The 16,611-nt window shown below is 38.3% G+C and overlaps 1 protein-coding gene across 1 annotated transcript; it reads right to left on the minus strand.

Moving 5' to 3' along the window:
- Positions 1 to 13,292: 13,292 nt before the first annotated feature.
- LOC138907324 (uncharacterized mitochondrial protein AtMg00810-like) lies at positions 13,293 to 13,784 on the minus strand. The gene has a single exon (XM_070197920.1). The coding sequence runs from the start codon at positions 13,782 to 13,784 to the stop codon at positions 13,293 to 13,295; it is 492 nt and encodes a 163-aa protein (XP_070054021.1).
- Positions 13,785 to 16,611: the final 2,827 nt, after the last annotated feature.

Consider the following 16,611-nt stretch of genomic DNA (forward strand, 5'->3'; position numbering starts at 1 on the left):
CTAAGGCGATACACTCGGTCTGACGAATCCTTTGGCTAGTAATTCTTCAAGCTGTTCTTTTAACTCTTTCAGAGCCATGCAATACGGTGGGATAGATATAAGCTAAGTATCTGGAGCCAGGTCAATACAGAAATCAATATCACGATCAGGTGGCCTACCTGGAAGATCTAAAGGAGATATATCGGAGAACTCCCGAACTACTGGCACTGAATCAATAGCCGGAGTCTCTGCAGTAGTATCCCAAACATAGGCTAGATAAGCCAAACAACCCTTCTCAACCATGTGTTGAGCCTTTATAAAAGAAATAACCCGATTAAATGAACTAACCGACGAACTATTCTACTCCAGCCTAGGCAAAGATGGAATAGCCAAGGTAACAGTTTTGGCATGACAATCTAGAATAGCATGATATGGAGATAACCAGTCCATACCCAGAATAATTTCAAAATCGATCATCTCGAGCAATAAGAGATCTGCTCTAGTTTTATAACCACAGAATGTAATAATACAAGACCGGTAGATCCGGTTCACAATAACAGAATCGCCTACAGGAGTGGACACATAAACAGGAGTACTCAAGGACTCACAAGAAACACCCAGGAATGGAGCAAATAGAGATGACACATATGAATACATGGATCCTGGATCAAATAATAATGAGGCATCTTTGCCGAAAACAGAAATAATACCTGTAATCACAGCATCTGAGGCCTCTACATCTGGTCTAGCCGGAAAAACATAGAACCGAGCTGGAGCGCCAACTGGCTGGCCTCCACCAGGCTGGCCTCCACCTCTAGGACGACCCCTACCCACCTGTCCTCCACCTCTTGGTGGTCGGACTACTGGTGGAACAACTGGTCCGGTAAGCATAGGCTGCTGACCCTGCTGTATTGGTCTACCTCGAAGCCTGGGGCAAAACCTCCGCATGTGACTGGGATCCCCGCCCTCGTAACAACTCTTCGGTGCGATGGGCTGCTGACAAAATGTCTGGCCCTGGGGAACTAAATACCCACTAGGAGGACCCTGAATAGCTGGTGGGCGGTAGGAACTCTCTGGTATATCACTGAGATAAGGTCGCACTGGAGTACCTCGAGGAGGTGGTGGTGCTGGATATGGGGGTTTGCTGGACTGCCCCTCACAAACTGACCTCTTCCCCCAGACGGAGCACCCCTGAAATCTCCATGAGTACCTGAACCGCTTATCTCTCATAATATGCTCTCGGCTCCGCTGACACACACCCTCAATCCTTCGGGCTATCTCCACAACTCGCTCATAAGAAGTACCCATATCAACCTCTTGAGCCGTATTGGCCTGAATACCAGTATGTAAACCGGCTACAAACCTCTGCACTCTCTCCGCCTCAGTAGGGAGTATCATAAGTGCATGGCGAGATAATTCAGAAAACCTCACCTCATAATCAGTCACTGACATCTGACCCTGCTGGAGCTGCTCAAACTGAAACCGCAACTCTTCCCTCTGGGAAGGTGGAATATACCTGTCCAAGAAGATACGGGTGAACCTGTCCCAAGTCATGGGAGGAGAATTTGTTGGTCTGCCAAGAGCATAAGACTGCCACCATCTACGGGCTCTGCCCTCTAGCTGAAAAGTAGCAAAGTCAACCCCATGAGATTCCAATATCCTCATGTTGTGTAGTCTATCCCTGCAATGATCAATTAAGTCCTGTGGATCCTCACGACGCTCACCCCCAAAGACAAGAGGATGTAGTCTAGTCCATCTGTCCAATAGTTTCTGAGGATTGGCGGCTACAACTGGCCTGGGCTCAAGTGTAGCTGCTGCCACTGGCTGGGCTCCACCCACGGGTAGTGCACCCTGGGTCTGATATACAGCAGCTGCCTGTCCAGGAGCCTGTGCGGTAGGGGTCTGTGCTCCCCCGCCCGCCTGAGATGTGGCTGGGTCTGCCGGAAATAAACCGGCCTGAGTCATATTGTCCATGAACCGCAGCATACGACCCATGACATCCTGAAATACCGGTGCAGATGTGAAATCCACCGGAGCTGGCTCTGCCACAAGCACCTCCCTATACTCCTCAATAATGGGATTCTCCGCTGGACCCACTGGCGGCATAACTAGAATAGTCCTGGGACGTCCTCGCCCTCTACCACGGGCTGGAGCCCTCCCTTGGCCTCGGCCTCTGGCAACTGGGGGAGTAGCTCTTCCCTGGTCTGGAACTTCATTCGAGCGCGTTCTCACCATCTGTGAGAGAATAAGAGAAGGATATTTAATACTACATTAATTGCATGATGGAATATGAAGAAAGGTAATTTCCTAACACCCTATAGTCTCTCGAAGATAAGTACAGACGTCTCCGTACCGATCCGCAAGACTTTATTAGGCTTGCTCATAACTTGTGAGACCTAAGTGAACCTAATGCTCTGATACCATGCTGTCAGGACCCAATTTCACCTATAGGTCGTGATGGCGCCCAACACTACGGCTAGGCAAGCCAACTTAATAAATTAATCATTCATTAACAAAATTTAAAACCAAGAGAAATAACAAAACCCAAATTCTACCAATATGTGTGCCAAGACCTGGTGTTACAAGTGTATGAGCATCTAGTGGATTATACAAAACCTCAAATACTGTCTGAAATAAAAATAGACAGAATAAAAAATACAAAGAGAGGCATTAGTAGCTGCAGAACGGATCAGAGAAACAGCTCACCACTAAGCCCCTAGATAACGTGGGTGTAAGACGATAGGTCCCCCACTAGTACTTGCCTCAGTTCCTGCACAAAAAATGCAGTAGGTGTAGTATGAGTACGTAAACAACGCGTACCCAGTAAGTATCAAGCCTAATCTCGAAGTGGTAGAGACGAGATGGCCGACTTTGACACTCACTATGGGTCAATAATAATAATTGACTTACAATTAGGATATTTAAATCAGCATAATTTACAGAATTTAAAATAATTTATTAAATCAGCGAAAATAATCAAATTCCTTCAATTCAAATAATTTCCAATTTATCAATTAAATATCATTTACAGGAACAACAATTAATTCTTTAACAAGCAAGAATAATAATTCATTAAATTTCAAGGATTTTTCAATTTATCAATTAGCTTCGCAAGCTGAAATAAATTATTAAAGTATCGTGTAATTATTATTATTAAGCACGATTTCTGCCGAGGACGTACGGCCCGATCTAGAGTGTCGTGTACACTACCGAGGGACGTGCGGCGCGATCCATAGATGCATCTATCCTGCCGAGGCGTTCGGCCCGCTCCACAAGAACGGAGGACATTTTCTTATGTAACTCCGGAAGGTGAGTATATTTATTATAAGATAAATTCAGGAGAAAGAATAATTTCTCTTAACAATTAATTAATTTAAACAGAAAATCAAGTATATGAGATTTTCATCCTTTAATATTTTTATCTAACAATTCACAATATATGTATATATCAAATAATATTAATTAAACAAAGAATACAATTTACACAAGTAATTCATGCTTTGAGTCCTAAACTACCCGGACTTTAGCATTAATAGTAGCTACGCACGGACTCTCGTCACCTCGTGCGTACGTAGCCCCCACAATTAGCAACAATTATTTAATTTAAATCACCTATGAGGTAATTTTCCCCTCACAAGATTAGACAAGAGACTTACCTCGTCTTGCTCCAATTTAATCCACTATAAGGCCTTTTCCACGATTATCCAACTATGTCTGGCTCGAATCTAGCCAAAAATAATCGATACAATCACTAAAAATTATAGGAATCAATTCTATAAGAAAATACTATATTTTCAATAAAAATTCTAAAATGAATAAAAATTTCGTCCGTGGGACCCATGTCTCGGAATCCGGCAAAAGTTATAAAATATGAACACCCACTCAACCACGAGTCTACCCATACCAAAATCACTAAATTCCGACAACAATTCGTCCCTCAAATCCTCAAATCTATCCAAGAGGGTTTTCAAAAAAAATTTCAATTCAATTCACCAATTAAATGATAAAAATAATGATGGATAATTTAACCAATATTGAGTTAAGAACACTTACTCCGTGAACACTCTCCCAAAATTTGCCTAAATCCGAGCTCCAAATCGTTAAAAATGGAAAATGGGACGAAGTCCCATTTTCAAAACTTAAACTCTCTGCCCAGTGATTTGTTCTACGAGATCGCGAACTTCCTCACGCGATCGCGTAGCACAAATTTTCTGCCCAAACATTAACCCCACGCGATCGTATCAAGTTCCACGCGATCGCGATGCACCAGGTTCTGACTCTACGCGATCACATCCCTCTTCACGCAATCGTGTAGCACAAACGCGTGGCCCAGCTTCCTCTCAAATTTCCCCCTACGCGATCGCAAACAATGACACACTATCGCAATATACACACTGGCCAATCCTACGCGATCGCGGACGTAACCACGCGATCGCAGTGAACAAATTTCCAGCTGCCTAAATTAACCCTACGCGATCGCAACCCCAGTCACGCGATCATGTAGAACAAATCCACCTCTGTCTAAAGTACTCTACGCGATCGCAGGCCAACTTACGCGATCGCGTATAAGGATACCAGAAGCAGCTATCAGCAGTGTTCCAAAGGCCAAAAGTGATCCGTTAGTCGTCCGAAATAAACCTGAGCCCCTCGGGACCTCAACCAATTATACCAACAAGTCCCAAAACATCATACGAACTTAATCGAACCCTCAAATCATACCAAACAACGCTAAAACCACAAATCATCGCTCAATTCAAGCTTAATGAAACTTAAGATTTCCAACTTCTGCATTATGTACCGAAACCTATCAATTCAAGTCCGATTGACCTCAAATTTTGCACACAAGTTATAAATGACATAACGGAGCTATGAAAATTTCCAAAACTTGATTGCGACTCCGATATCAAAAAGTAAACTCCCCGGTCAAACTTCCATACTTAAATTTTTATTTTAGCCATTTCAAGCCTAATTTAACTACGGACATCCAAATAAAATTCTGAACACGCTCCTAAGTCCAAAATCACCATTCGGAGCTGTTGGAATCGTCAAAATTCTATTCTGGGGTCGTTTATGTTGACCGAATTCAAATTTAGCACTTTAAGGCCAACTTAAGGAACCAAGTGTTCCGGTTTCAACCCAAACACTTTCAAATCCCGAACCAACTATCTCCGCAAGTCATAAATCATTAAAATCACATACGGGAAATTTTATTTTAGGGAATGGGGTTCTAAAAGTTAAAATGACCAGTTGGGTCATTATAGAAACCATGATTCACTGCTAAAGCAGTGAGTTTTTCTCATCACGTCGTTTCCTATGGATCCACCAGATTTCGACTCAATCAGAGTCCGTTAGGTTCACTGACCTCCGAAAAAACCGGCAATTCGGTCAAAATCAGGTTTTGTATTTTTCTCAGGTTTACCAAAAAAAATCAAGATCATCCCAATCAAATATTAATAAAAAACAGATATCTCATGATTACAAGAATAATCCAAATTTTTTGCACAGTTAATTCACAAAATATTAGTGCAGTTTTTCAGAAAACCACATATACATGTAATTCAAAAACGCGCATAAACACGATATTCTTGTTTCATGAAAAACTTAGTTATCTAATTAGATGTGAGTGGGCTCTGATACCAATTGAAGAATTATAATAAGCAGCGGAAGCAATCCTAGTATGAAACTCACATGTAATCTAGACAACTAGCATAAACGGGATTTCACGGGTTACCTCTTGAAGCGTGAACAAAGCTCCTCTATTACGTGAGCCTCCAATTCCACAGCAACTCAATGAATTCTCCATCATCAGCATGATAAATATTCGCGAACGTTCTACGGTCTTCAACTGTGTTACCCAAATAATATCCGGAAATAGTAATTTCGTGTGGGCGAAATTTTCTAGGAAAAAGGCTGAAAATTTCGTCCACCTTGTTCTACCTCCTCTAGGTGGAAAACCTTATGTATTTATAGCAAAAGTTTTAAGGGTTAAAACCCTTTTCCAAAACCTGTTGGGTTTTCTTTTCCACCAAAAAAATGATTCCTTTATTTCCTATTATTTAGGCACAGCAGGGACCACAAAATTTAATTAACAAGGCTTCCAATTATGGAATTAATTTCTAATTTTCGAAATTAATATCCACCATAATTAATTACGAATTATTCTACTAAAAATTTGTAATTGCACTCCTTATTCAATTCCGAAATTCATCCATTAAATCTTATTTAACTCCCCATGTTAAGATTCAGATACTAATCAATTAAATTAAATTATTGACGATTTAATTTATTAATTATTTCCTTTAGACTTTCGCTTAACTTATTTCATGTGTCGGATACAAAATCCACCGGTCGGGTTTACACATGAAAACTTATAAGTTTTCATAAAGGTGTATCATCAATCTCTAAACCGAGACATGGATACCATCAACTAACTATTACTTCGCCGATGTACATTATTATTATCGAATTTATCAGGCATATTGACCCATGAAAAAATCTCGCCTTTTAATAAATCAAAACAATAATAATATACACTGCTAATAATAATTATATCAAGATTAAGAGTATAAGTACATTTAATGGCTAGAGAGTTTATTTTATTAAGTCAGTATAAAATACTTATCTCTACTTGGTCCGTTCAATACATACAAAATGTACTAGCACAAGAAGTTGGAATTAAACCATTCCCATAATCAAGATAAATTATATTTAATCTTATGCTACAATCATCCATGATGGTTTGTCCAATTCCATCATTAGATTGTGAACTCAAATTTTATACTTATAAGAACCGATGATCTAGTCTTCCGTGTATAAGCTAAACTCTGTACACTAAATCACCTACTATATAAGCAAATGACACAAACTAATATATGATCTATTTAAAACTTTATTAAAATTGAATAAATAATTGTTCCATAATAAATACTATATCCAAACCAAATCCATGGTTAATAGTATGTATCCCAACAATTGGAACAAAGAAAGCATTGTTTTGCTCATAAAACTGTGCAGGAGCTTCCTTGATAATGCTCCCGCTCTTCAGTTTTGCTCAGTTCATTCTATTTTTTTTTTTTTGCTATTTTATATACTCCACTATTTTTATGTTATCTTTGTCTGATTAAAATCCTATGCCTCGGCATTTGGTAAGGACTGCACTTTTAGTTTCCTCAGCTTTCACCTTTGTCATTGTTAAACTCGTTGATCTTACCCTCATGTTTAGCTGAATATATAATCAACTTACATTTGTCCGAATCTTGATCTAAATTCAACTATCTTCCAGCACCACTCATTAGCTAGTTTAGGAATAGAGAATTGAATCAACAATTGAGAAAAGAATGAAGGGACTTTCAGAAGTTGTTATATGTTGGAATAGCAACTTAAATGTATACTTGGAAGTGGAAAACATGAAAAAGGAGGAGTGCCTTAACTTTAGAGAAACCATTAATCTAGCATAGTACTCTCTCTGCCATCAATGGTTGCAATTTAGTTGTTTGTTAAGGTGTGATACATTAATATTTGTCTCGGACAACAGAATCCCAACCTTGTGGAACGATGATGTTTGACATCGAGCAGTTATAGAAAAACAACCATATAACACAGTCGTCTCGTCGTGGCCTCCCTAAGAAGGTTTGTCCAGTTACAAAAACGCCACAATTTTTGAACACGAAACCACTTCCATCATCACTGCTTAATCTTCCTTGTTATATATATGCCCGATCAACCCACCTAAGGCTCCTGCATTTACTGATATGGTACATCTCTGCATATATACAAGCAATTATTTCACTTACTAAATGTATATCCCTTTGGAAGAACATAAGAAACAAAAAAATACACTCTATGTTATTGGAGAAAATAATAAGGTTAATGTATATAATTGGACATTTGCTGGTGGAAATGTAAGCTTCTCTTGCAGAAAGGTCTGTTGTGCGAACGTACAGGGTTTTCTTCATTCGTGTTTGATTGTTTTCTTTCATTTTGCAAGGTACATTAAGGTGTATATCACTTCATTGCACTCAGCAGTGAGCTGACTGAGCAGATGTTCGCTTGCTTGCTATGTTTCCAAGGATTGATGCCATAAGATCAGCTTATGGTGTCTCAGTCTCCCAAAATCTAATGAAATTAGAAGTTTGTAGTGTTGGTCCGTTGTAATCAGTTTTTTTTTTTGATGGAACAATTACTCTGCACGTGCTATCTTTTTAGTGGCCTCATTATGTTTCCTATCTCATTAAACTCAGAAAAAATCTTGTTCATGAAATGGTTCATACAGATTCACTGGACACTCTTGGAAGGCTGCGCGCATACATTGTTTTTAATGTGATCACTTGAGGTACCTTATCCTTGTTATATATCAGCTCGGATTTCAGTTGTTTGGTGCAGAAGAAACCATTTAAAAGACTAAAAGAAGTTTCTTTCTGGATCTTTACTCGTACATTTCTTGTCGCGATTCAGGAATATGAAGATGCAATAGTACTCGAGACTCACAATGCAGGGAATATAGAAGCAAAATAAATTGCATTCCTACAATGCTGGCATAAAGTGGGTAAGACAATACATGAGGAAAGCATAGCTAATCAGCACTCTAAAGATAGAGGACTTAGTGTTGTATGAGTGACAACTTCGTTTTATGTATTTGATCTAGTCAACAGCAATAGAGCCTTTGATGGTTGTGACGTGTCGTGACGACTCCAAAAGGTCGAGGCCAAGGTTGAAGGATGAAGTGATGCTGAGGTCAAGCAGAGTTAGCAGCTGGCGAGGACGAGGACGAGCTCCCCTTCTGGGTACGAAGTGGCGACCAGTCGAGGTTTTATATTCCCGAAGGAATATTCTAAGGATATTCCTTCTTGTTGTACTTTCTAGGGTTTCGTGGCCCATGTTCCCATATAAATAGGGACAGATGAAGGTAAGATTCTCACTTTATTGAATAGAAACAAAGCTTGACTTTACATTTTCCTTCTTTTATCCTTCTTCTCCCAATCCAAGAAGGATCGGAATATACGGTTGTTTATCATCATCCATCATTATCAGAAAGACACCTGGGGAATTCATCCTTGTCGGGTTATCTTTGTCTCATTTACTATTTGAAAGTCATTTATTGCTCTTTTTTTACATCTTCTAAGTCATTATTGCTCCATTATTGTCCCAAGTTGTTTTACTTAATGTTATACATTAAATATTCATTGTAAAATACTAGATCTATTCTTGAATATTAATATTGACTATGATTAGCCCTGTTTTTCAATAAATCTAATTGTAAAAAATCAAAATCTATTTTTTGGGTCATACAAGTGTCACTGAAGACCCCAAGACTCTTCTTGAAATCTCCTATACTCATGTCACTAATGTTCCCTTTCTATTATTTCTTTCACAAGTATCACCCATTTTGTTGCCAATGTTCTGGAAAAGCTGTATAATATTTTTGATAGATGTCAAACAGAATGTCTTCTTTTCCATTTGCTGTGCAATTATTTGGTTGAAAAAAGAGCATAACCCTGTACTAATGTACAAAGACAGCTAATGATCGAATCTTAGTGGTACTTTCCCTCAGATACTTTTTGGCCCACGTACTTTATCACATGTTGAATAGTGATTTTAATGGTTGAAACATGTCCGTTAGTAGTAATAGCTTCTTGTTTTGTATGGACCAGTTAGGAACACAATTAGAGGGTGAAGAAGGGGCTTAACAAACAACAATCAAAAAGTGGCCGACTTTGTAGCAAATGGTAGGTGGGACATAGAGGCTTTGCTACAACATGTTGGTACCTGGATATCCAATTAACCTAGGTATTTGGTTTCTAATGGAATCTGCTATGGTTCTCAACTCATCAACATGGGATCTGGTTAGAAGATATAAGCAGGAAAACTACACATATAAGATTAGCTTTTTTGCTATGAAAGGTATGGAATAGGAAGCCAACTCTAGATGACATTTTGCAGCAAAATGTGAAAGTACAAGGGGGGAGGGGGGGGGGGGAATTGTAGCCGATTTAAAAATCTTAGTTGACTGAGTGTAAGTTTAGCCGACTAGACTTTACACAATGAATGATTTCAGTAGAAATGAACTGAACAAACAGAAAGGTAAGGAAGACACAACAATGTTTATACTGGTTCAGTACCGGTGTGGTACCTACATCCAGTTTCCTTGGGTCACAAGGATTCTCTTAGATCTTTGATAAATATTTACAGTAGTGATGGTTTTAGTACGTTCACCATCAACGATATACATCAACAGTGATTTTTGCAGTGTTGACACAACTCTCGTTTTGTGTTCTAAACTCATCCTATCTTTTATGACACTTGTAGACTCAAAAATATAGTGTTTTTACTAAGAACTAGAAAGGCTTAGAAACAGATGATGTAGTTACGTAATCGTCTTCTTGAGTTTGCCAGTCTTCTTATAGGAGAGTTTGAGTAGCCGTTGCAGATTGATCTTTGATTGAGGCACAGAATCCCCTAAGAGATTTGACCCAAGGGGTGCCTCCAAATCCTGCCCAAGAGATGGACTGCATTCATTTACGTCCTTCCCTTTCATATCCATATTCAAGGGAGTGATTTGTGGCTTGATTTGGCTGATCAATCTTCAGTATCTTCAGATTCTAAATTATTCCTTGAAATACGGCATGATATTCTTTAGCAGTTGCACTTGATATGTTTCATTCTTGAAAGCCTCAATGTCATTTGATTTAGCCTTGACTTCCTTTAGCGCTTGGACTTGATTTTGTTTCCTTTTTTATGGCTTTGACTTCCTTTGATTTAGCATCGTTCTTGTTGCCTTGATCTCGTTTCTTTTCTGATGTCCTTACTAAAAGGACTTCCTTTGAAGTAGTGTTGCCTCCTAATTTCTAGCAATTAAATGGATACAATTAGATTTGCACTATTGTCATCATTAAAACTTAGGTGTAACCATTTCCCCCTTTTTGATGATGATAATGAAAAAGGAGTAAACAGAGTATACTTCCCTTTCATAGCTTAAGATGCCTGCTTCCCCTGAGTTGTTGATTGATTTACTCATCACTGCTCCCCCTGAGTTGTTGCTCTGGTTTACTCAATCATGTTTCTCCCCCTTTGACATCAATCAAAAAGAGAGAAAAAAAAACAAGTGCAGACATAACATACAAAATAAGGTAGATAATAGACAAAGTAGTTAGGGTAGCAGAGGTTATGCCTTCAGCAGAGGCACAAAGTAATGGTTCTTACAGACCAACACAAAAGTAGTTCACAAAATAAAAGCAAGTAATGACTAAAAAATTGTTTTTAACACACACACACTGCCTTAGTTCCTCCCTAGAAAGTACATCAGGGTATTGATCACTTTGGTGCAGAAAGAGTCATAGGAGATTTCAACTTCTTTGGTGATTTTGTCCATCTTTTCGGTCATGGAGTTGAATGCCCTGATTCCTTGCCTCCTCGTAGCTCCCATGTCTATCCTGAGCTTGGCCGCATCTGTACTTGTTTCTTTGGTGACTTCCCTAATCTTTTCCACCTGTTCTTTCATTGCAATGAGCAGGATTTCTACCCCATCTAGACTTTGCTGAATCTGTTGTAGGTTGTTAGTGGCAATCGACTGAGGCTTTGTTGGTTCAGTAGGTGCTTCGACCTGCACTGGAGCAATTTCAACTTTGGCACGCCTGACCCATCCATCGTCACTTAAGGTGTAACCCATCATAGCAAAGGTTGTCTTATAATAGGTACTAGTAGTGTGCTTGGGCGAGAAAGGTGCAAAGTCAACCTTCATGACTTCAAGAATATGTGAGATGAGCAAACCATAGGGTAAACAAGCAGCAGAAGAGGATATATCCCTGATACTTTCAAGCATATACTAACGAATCCACACGAACCAGTCAAGCCTTTTATTGTTCACAAGACAGTAAAGAACAAAAATATCTCTATTAGTCAAAGTATTAAGGGATCCAGTTCTAGGAAGTAAGGTAGTGGCTATTATGTGGGTTAAAACGCAGTGTTCAAACTTGAGATTTTTAGGACCAATGTCAGGAGGGTTATCAGACAAAAGCTTTTGCCTCTTCTAAGGAAACTTCAAAGTCTTTAGGCCAGGAATTTTGCACGAAAACATCATAACCATGAAACTTAGCAGAAAATATCTTCTCAAATTGATAGGAATCAAGAACAATCTGAGTGCCTAAAACCATGGACTCCAAGTCATCTTTGTCATTAACAAACAGATTTGCATAAAACATCCTCACAGGCTCTTTATACACAGAATTTCCAATAGTATCAAATAAAGGAGAAAGACATTGAAAGTCAAAAATAGCAATCACATCACAGTGCAAATTTTTCATAAGAGAGAGACTTACATAGCATCCATAAGCCATAGATTTAGATTTATAGGACTCAAACCTTGATTTCTCACTTGGTCCATATAAGTTCAGTTTGTCCTCTGGCCTAAAATCTGTGCTTTCCACTTTTCCTTTCTTGCATGCAGGCTTTTTGGGGGTTTGCTACATAGGCCTTTTTCCTACCTTTTTCTGGCTAATAGGAAGATCCTCCGATGATTCACTGCTTTCATTATCGGTTTTGAGGAAGTATGAATCGAGGGATGATTCAAGGTCAACTGTTTCTTCAGGGTTGTAGGTTTTTTGAAATTGTCTGCTTCCTCTTGTAGCATTGGAAGATGAGAGGTTTTTCTTTTCCATGGTAGAGGAATTTTGTGAGAAGAGCTGAAGAATGAGAAAGGAAGGTGATACTTATCTAGGCTTTTGGAAGGTTGAAGAGTTGCATTGGTTAAGGAAAAAGTCAGGTACAGAAGGAAGTGACACTTTTGAGGAGATGCTTCGGCGACACCAATGGAAGTGTGATAATGACACTCACATCAAAATTAATACACTCATCAATTAACCAAACTAAGAAAGGAAGTAAAATATTTTATGAAAGAATTTTTACATAATAGACGTAATACCAATCTTTTTGCGCAGTAGATAAAATCTTTCTTCCAAAAGAGGTTTTGTAAAAATTTTAGCAAGTTGAGACTCAGTATTAATGAATTCTAACATGATATCAACTTTTGGAACATAATCACAGATAAAATGATGCTTAATCTCTATATGTTTTGCCCTAGAGTGATGCACATAATTTTTTGACAAACATATAGCACTTGTATTATCACAGAATATAGGAATAGAGGTAAGGGATAAATCATAATCGAGAAGTTGATGCACGATCCAAATAACTTGTGTACAGCAACTTCCAACAGCTAAATATTCTGCCTCAGTAGTTGACAAGGCAACCCAATTTTATTTCTTACTATGCCATGAAATTAGTGCATTTCCCAACAATTGGTATATGCCACTAGTACTTTATCTATCAATCCTATCACCTGCAAAATCTGCATCTGAAAAACTTTTTAAAACAAAATTATTAGAATGAGCATACCGTAATCCTAATTCAGTGGCTCCAATAAGATATCTAATAATGTGTTTAACTGCAGTAAGATGGGATTCTTTTGGAGCTGACTGAAACCTTGCACATTTACATACACTGAACATTGTATATAGTCGATTAGCAGTGAGATATAACAAAGATCCAATCATTACTCTATACATAGTTTCATCCATACTTTTTCCATTCTTGTCTTCTTCAAGCATAGTTGTTGGACTCATTGGAGTTCCCATGGACTTTGCATTCTCCATACCAAACTTCTTTATAAGTTCCTTGGTGTACTTTGTTTGGCTAATAAAAATACCATTGGGAGATTGTTTGATTTGCGGTCCAAGAAATAAAGTTAGCTCTCCCATCATGCTCATTTCGAATTCCCCTTCAATAATGTGAGCGAATTCTTCACATAACATAGATTTAGGGCTTCCAAAAATAATATTGTCAATATAAATTTGAGTAATAAGATTACCTGAATTTGAGTGCTTAATGAACAAGGTTGTGTCGATATTACCTCGTTTGAAACCATGATTTAGGAGGAAGAACTTAATCTTTCATACCAGGCTCGGGGGGCTTGCTTTAGTCCGTATAGAGATTTAGACAGCTTGAATACATGGGTTGGGAAGATGTCACTTACAATGACATGAGGTTATTCCACGTATACTTCTTCAGAGATGTATCCATTTAGGAAGGGACTTTTTACATCCATTCGAAATAGTTTGAATCCTTTATGAGAAGCAAAAGCAAGTAGTATTCTTATAGACTCTAATCTTGCTACATGTGCAAAAGTTTCATCGTAGTCGATTCCCTATTGATGAGAATAACCTTGAGCAACTAGCCGTGCTTTGTTACGAACGACTTAACCAGACTCATTCAACTTATTTCTGAAGACCCATTTAGTTCCTACAATGGAAGCATTTGATAGTTTTAGAACCAAGTCCCACACTTTATTTCTTTCAAATTGATCAAGTTCACCTTTCATAGCTTTGATCCAGTAGTCATATTTAAGGGCTTTATCAACCTTCTTTGGCTCAAGTTGTTATATTAAGGCCATGTGAGAGTTGAACTTCTAAGATCTTCTGGTTGTGATACCCTCTTGTGGATTTCTAATGATGAACTTGTGAGGATATCCAGGTTCACTTTTCTATTCATTTGGAACATTCGTGATTAGCTCATTTTCTACAGTGGTTGACTGTTCCGTAGAAGATGATTCCTGGATTTCAATTTGTCCCTCAGTTAACTGATTCTGTTGACTGGTCGACTGATAGTGACTGTCTTCCTGCAACAATATACTTTGGGACAATAGAGATTTCCTCATCTTTAGGAAGTTTTTCATTCTTTGAGCGAGGGTTAGTATCCACAAAAACAACATGAATAGATTCTTCAATGCATAAAGTTATTTTATTGTAAATACTATATGCTCTACTTGAGGGAGAATATCCAAGAAATATACTTTCATTGCTTTTTGGATCAAACTTACCCAAGTTGTCTTTTCCATTTTTGTGAATGAAGCATTTGTATCCAAATAGGTGGAAGTAACTGATGTTGGGTTTCTTACCATTCCATAGATCATATGGAGCCTTTTTAAGAATGTGTTGAATTAGACATCTGTTGATAATATGACATGCTGTGCTTACAGAATCTGCCCAGAAGTGGTGAGGTAGAGAGTTTTCCACAATCATGGTTCTTGCCATGTCCTGCAAAGTTCTGTTTTTACGTTCTACCACTCTATTTTGTTGAGGTGATCTTGGCGAAGAGAAGTTGTGAGAAATTCCTTGAACGTTGAAGAAGTTTTCAAATGCTCTGCTCTCGAACTCCCCTCCATGGTCACTTCTGATAGTGGAGATGTAGTATCCCTTTTCACGTTGTACCCTCTTATAGAAGACTTCAAAATTCCTTAGAGCTTCATCTTTATGACTCAGAAAAATAACCCAAGTGAAACGAGAAAAATCATCTACGATAACAAAAGCGTATTTTCTACCACCAATACTAGCAATTCTAGTTGGACCAAACAAATCCATATGCAAGAGTTGAAGAGGTTTAGTAGTAGAAACAATGTTTTTAAATTTAAAAGATGAACGAGTTTGTTTTCCTAGTTGACTTGCATCACAAATATGATCTTTTGAAAAATCTTGTTTTGGAAGACTAATGACAAGATCACGTTTAGAAAGTTTTTGAATAGTATGCATCCTAGCATGGCCAAGCTTCCTATGCCATACCCAAGGATCATCAATCATAGATGCTAGACAAATTTGATTACCAAGACTGTCTATATTACTGATAGTATAGACATTCATGTCTCTATTACCAGAAAGAATAACTTTACCTGATTCGTCTTCAATAAACCAACCATGTTTTTTTAAAATGAACCTCAAAGTCATTGTCACATAGTTGACTGATACTGAGAATATTGTAACCAAGTTCATTAACCAGGTATACTTCGTCTACATCACATGTTGAGATGAGAGGAACTCTTCCAACTCCAATTATATTTCCTTTTGATTTGTCTCCAAACTTGACAGTTCCTCCATCTAATTTGGTGACCGTCTTGAACAGTTGTTTGTCACCAGTCATATGTATGGAACATGCGCTATCAAGATACCATTTCCATTTTCTATTCTTCTTGCGTTATTCCTGCAGAAAAAGAGAATTACTTGTTTTTAGGTACCCAAGCTTGCTTGGGTCCTGAATGGTTAGTATTCTGAGTATTAGCTTGACTGGAGGGCTTGGGTCGCCAGACCCATCTCCTATTGTTCTTGAACCTGCAATGGTTAGAAGTATGACCAAGTTTTCCAAAGTAGAAACATGAGGGATTATTGGATTTTTAGAGATATTTTCTCCTATGATTCTAAACCTGCAATGGTCAGAGATTTGCCCATGTTTACCACAATAAGCACATAAAGAAGGATTTCTAGTTCTAGGTGGAGGATTGTGAGGAACAAATTGATTTGATCTAGTTGAGCTATGACTGGTGGATTTTCGTAATCCATTCAGTTGAATGTGAAGTTCATTAACTTCATCCTGAAGCATATCTCTTTCAATTTCACATACTTCTAACTTCAGAGCCCAATTTTTCTTTTCTATTTGGATTTTTCGAAGTTCATTCAGAACTTTTTCAAGATCTACAAGAGCAATGTCAATAAATTCTTGAAGTTCATGACAGTTAGGACATGTAGGAAGACGTACCTCACTTGTACCTTCGTATGCCATGAGACCAAGTTCACGTGAGTTTTCATCGCTATC

Source organism: Nicotiana tomentosiformis, chromosome 3 (assembly GCF_000390325.3).
Source record: "Nicotiana tomentosiformis chromosome 3, ASM39032v3, whole genome shotgun sequence".
Lineage (NCBI taxonomy): Eukaryota > Viridiplantae > Streptophyta > Magnoliopsida > Solanales > Solanaceae > Nicotiana > Nicotiana tomentosiformis.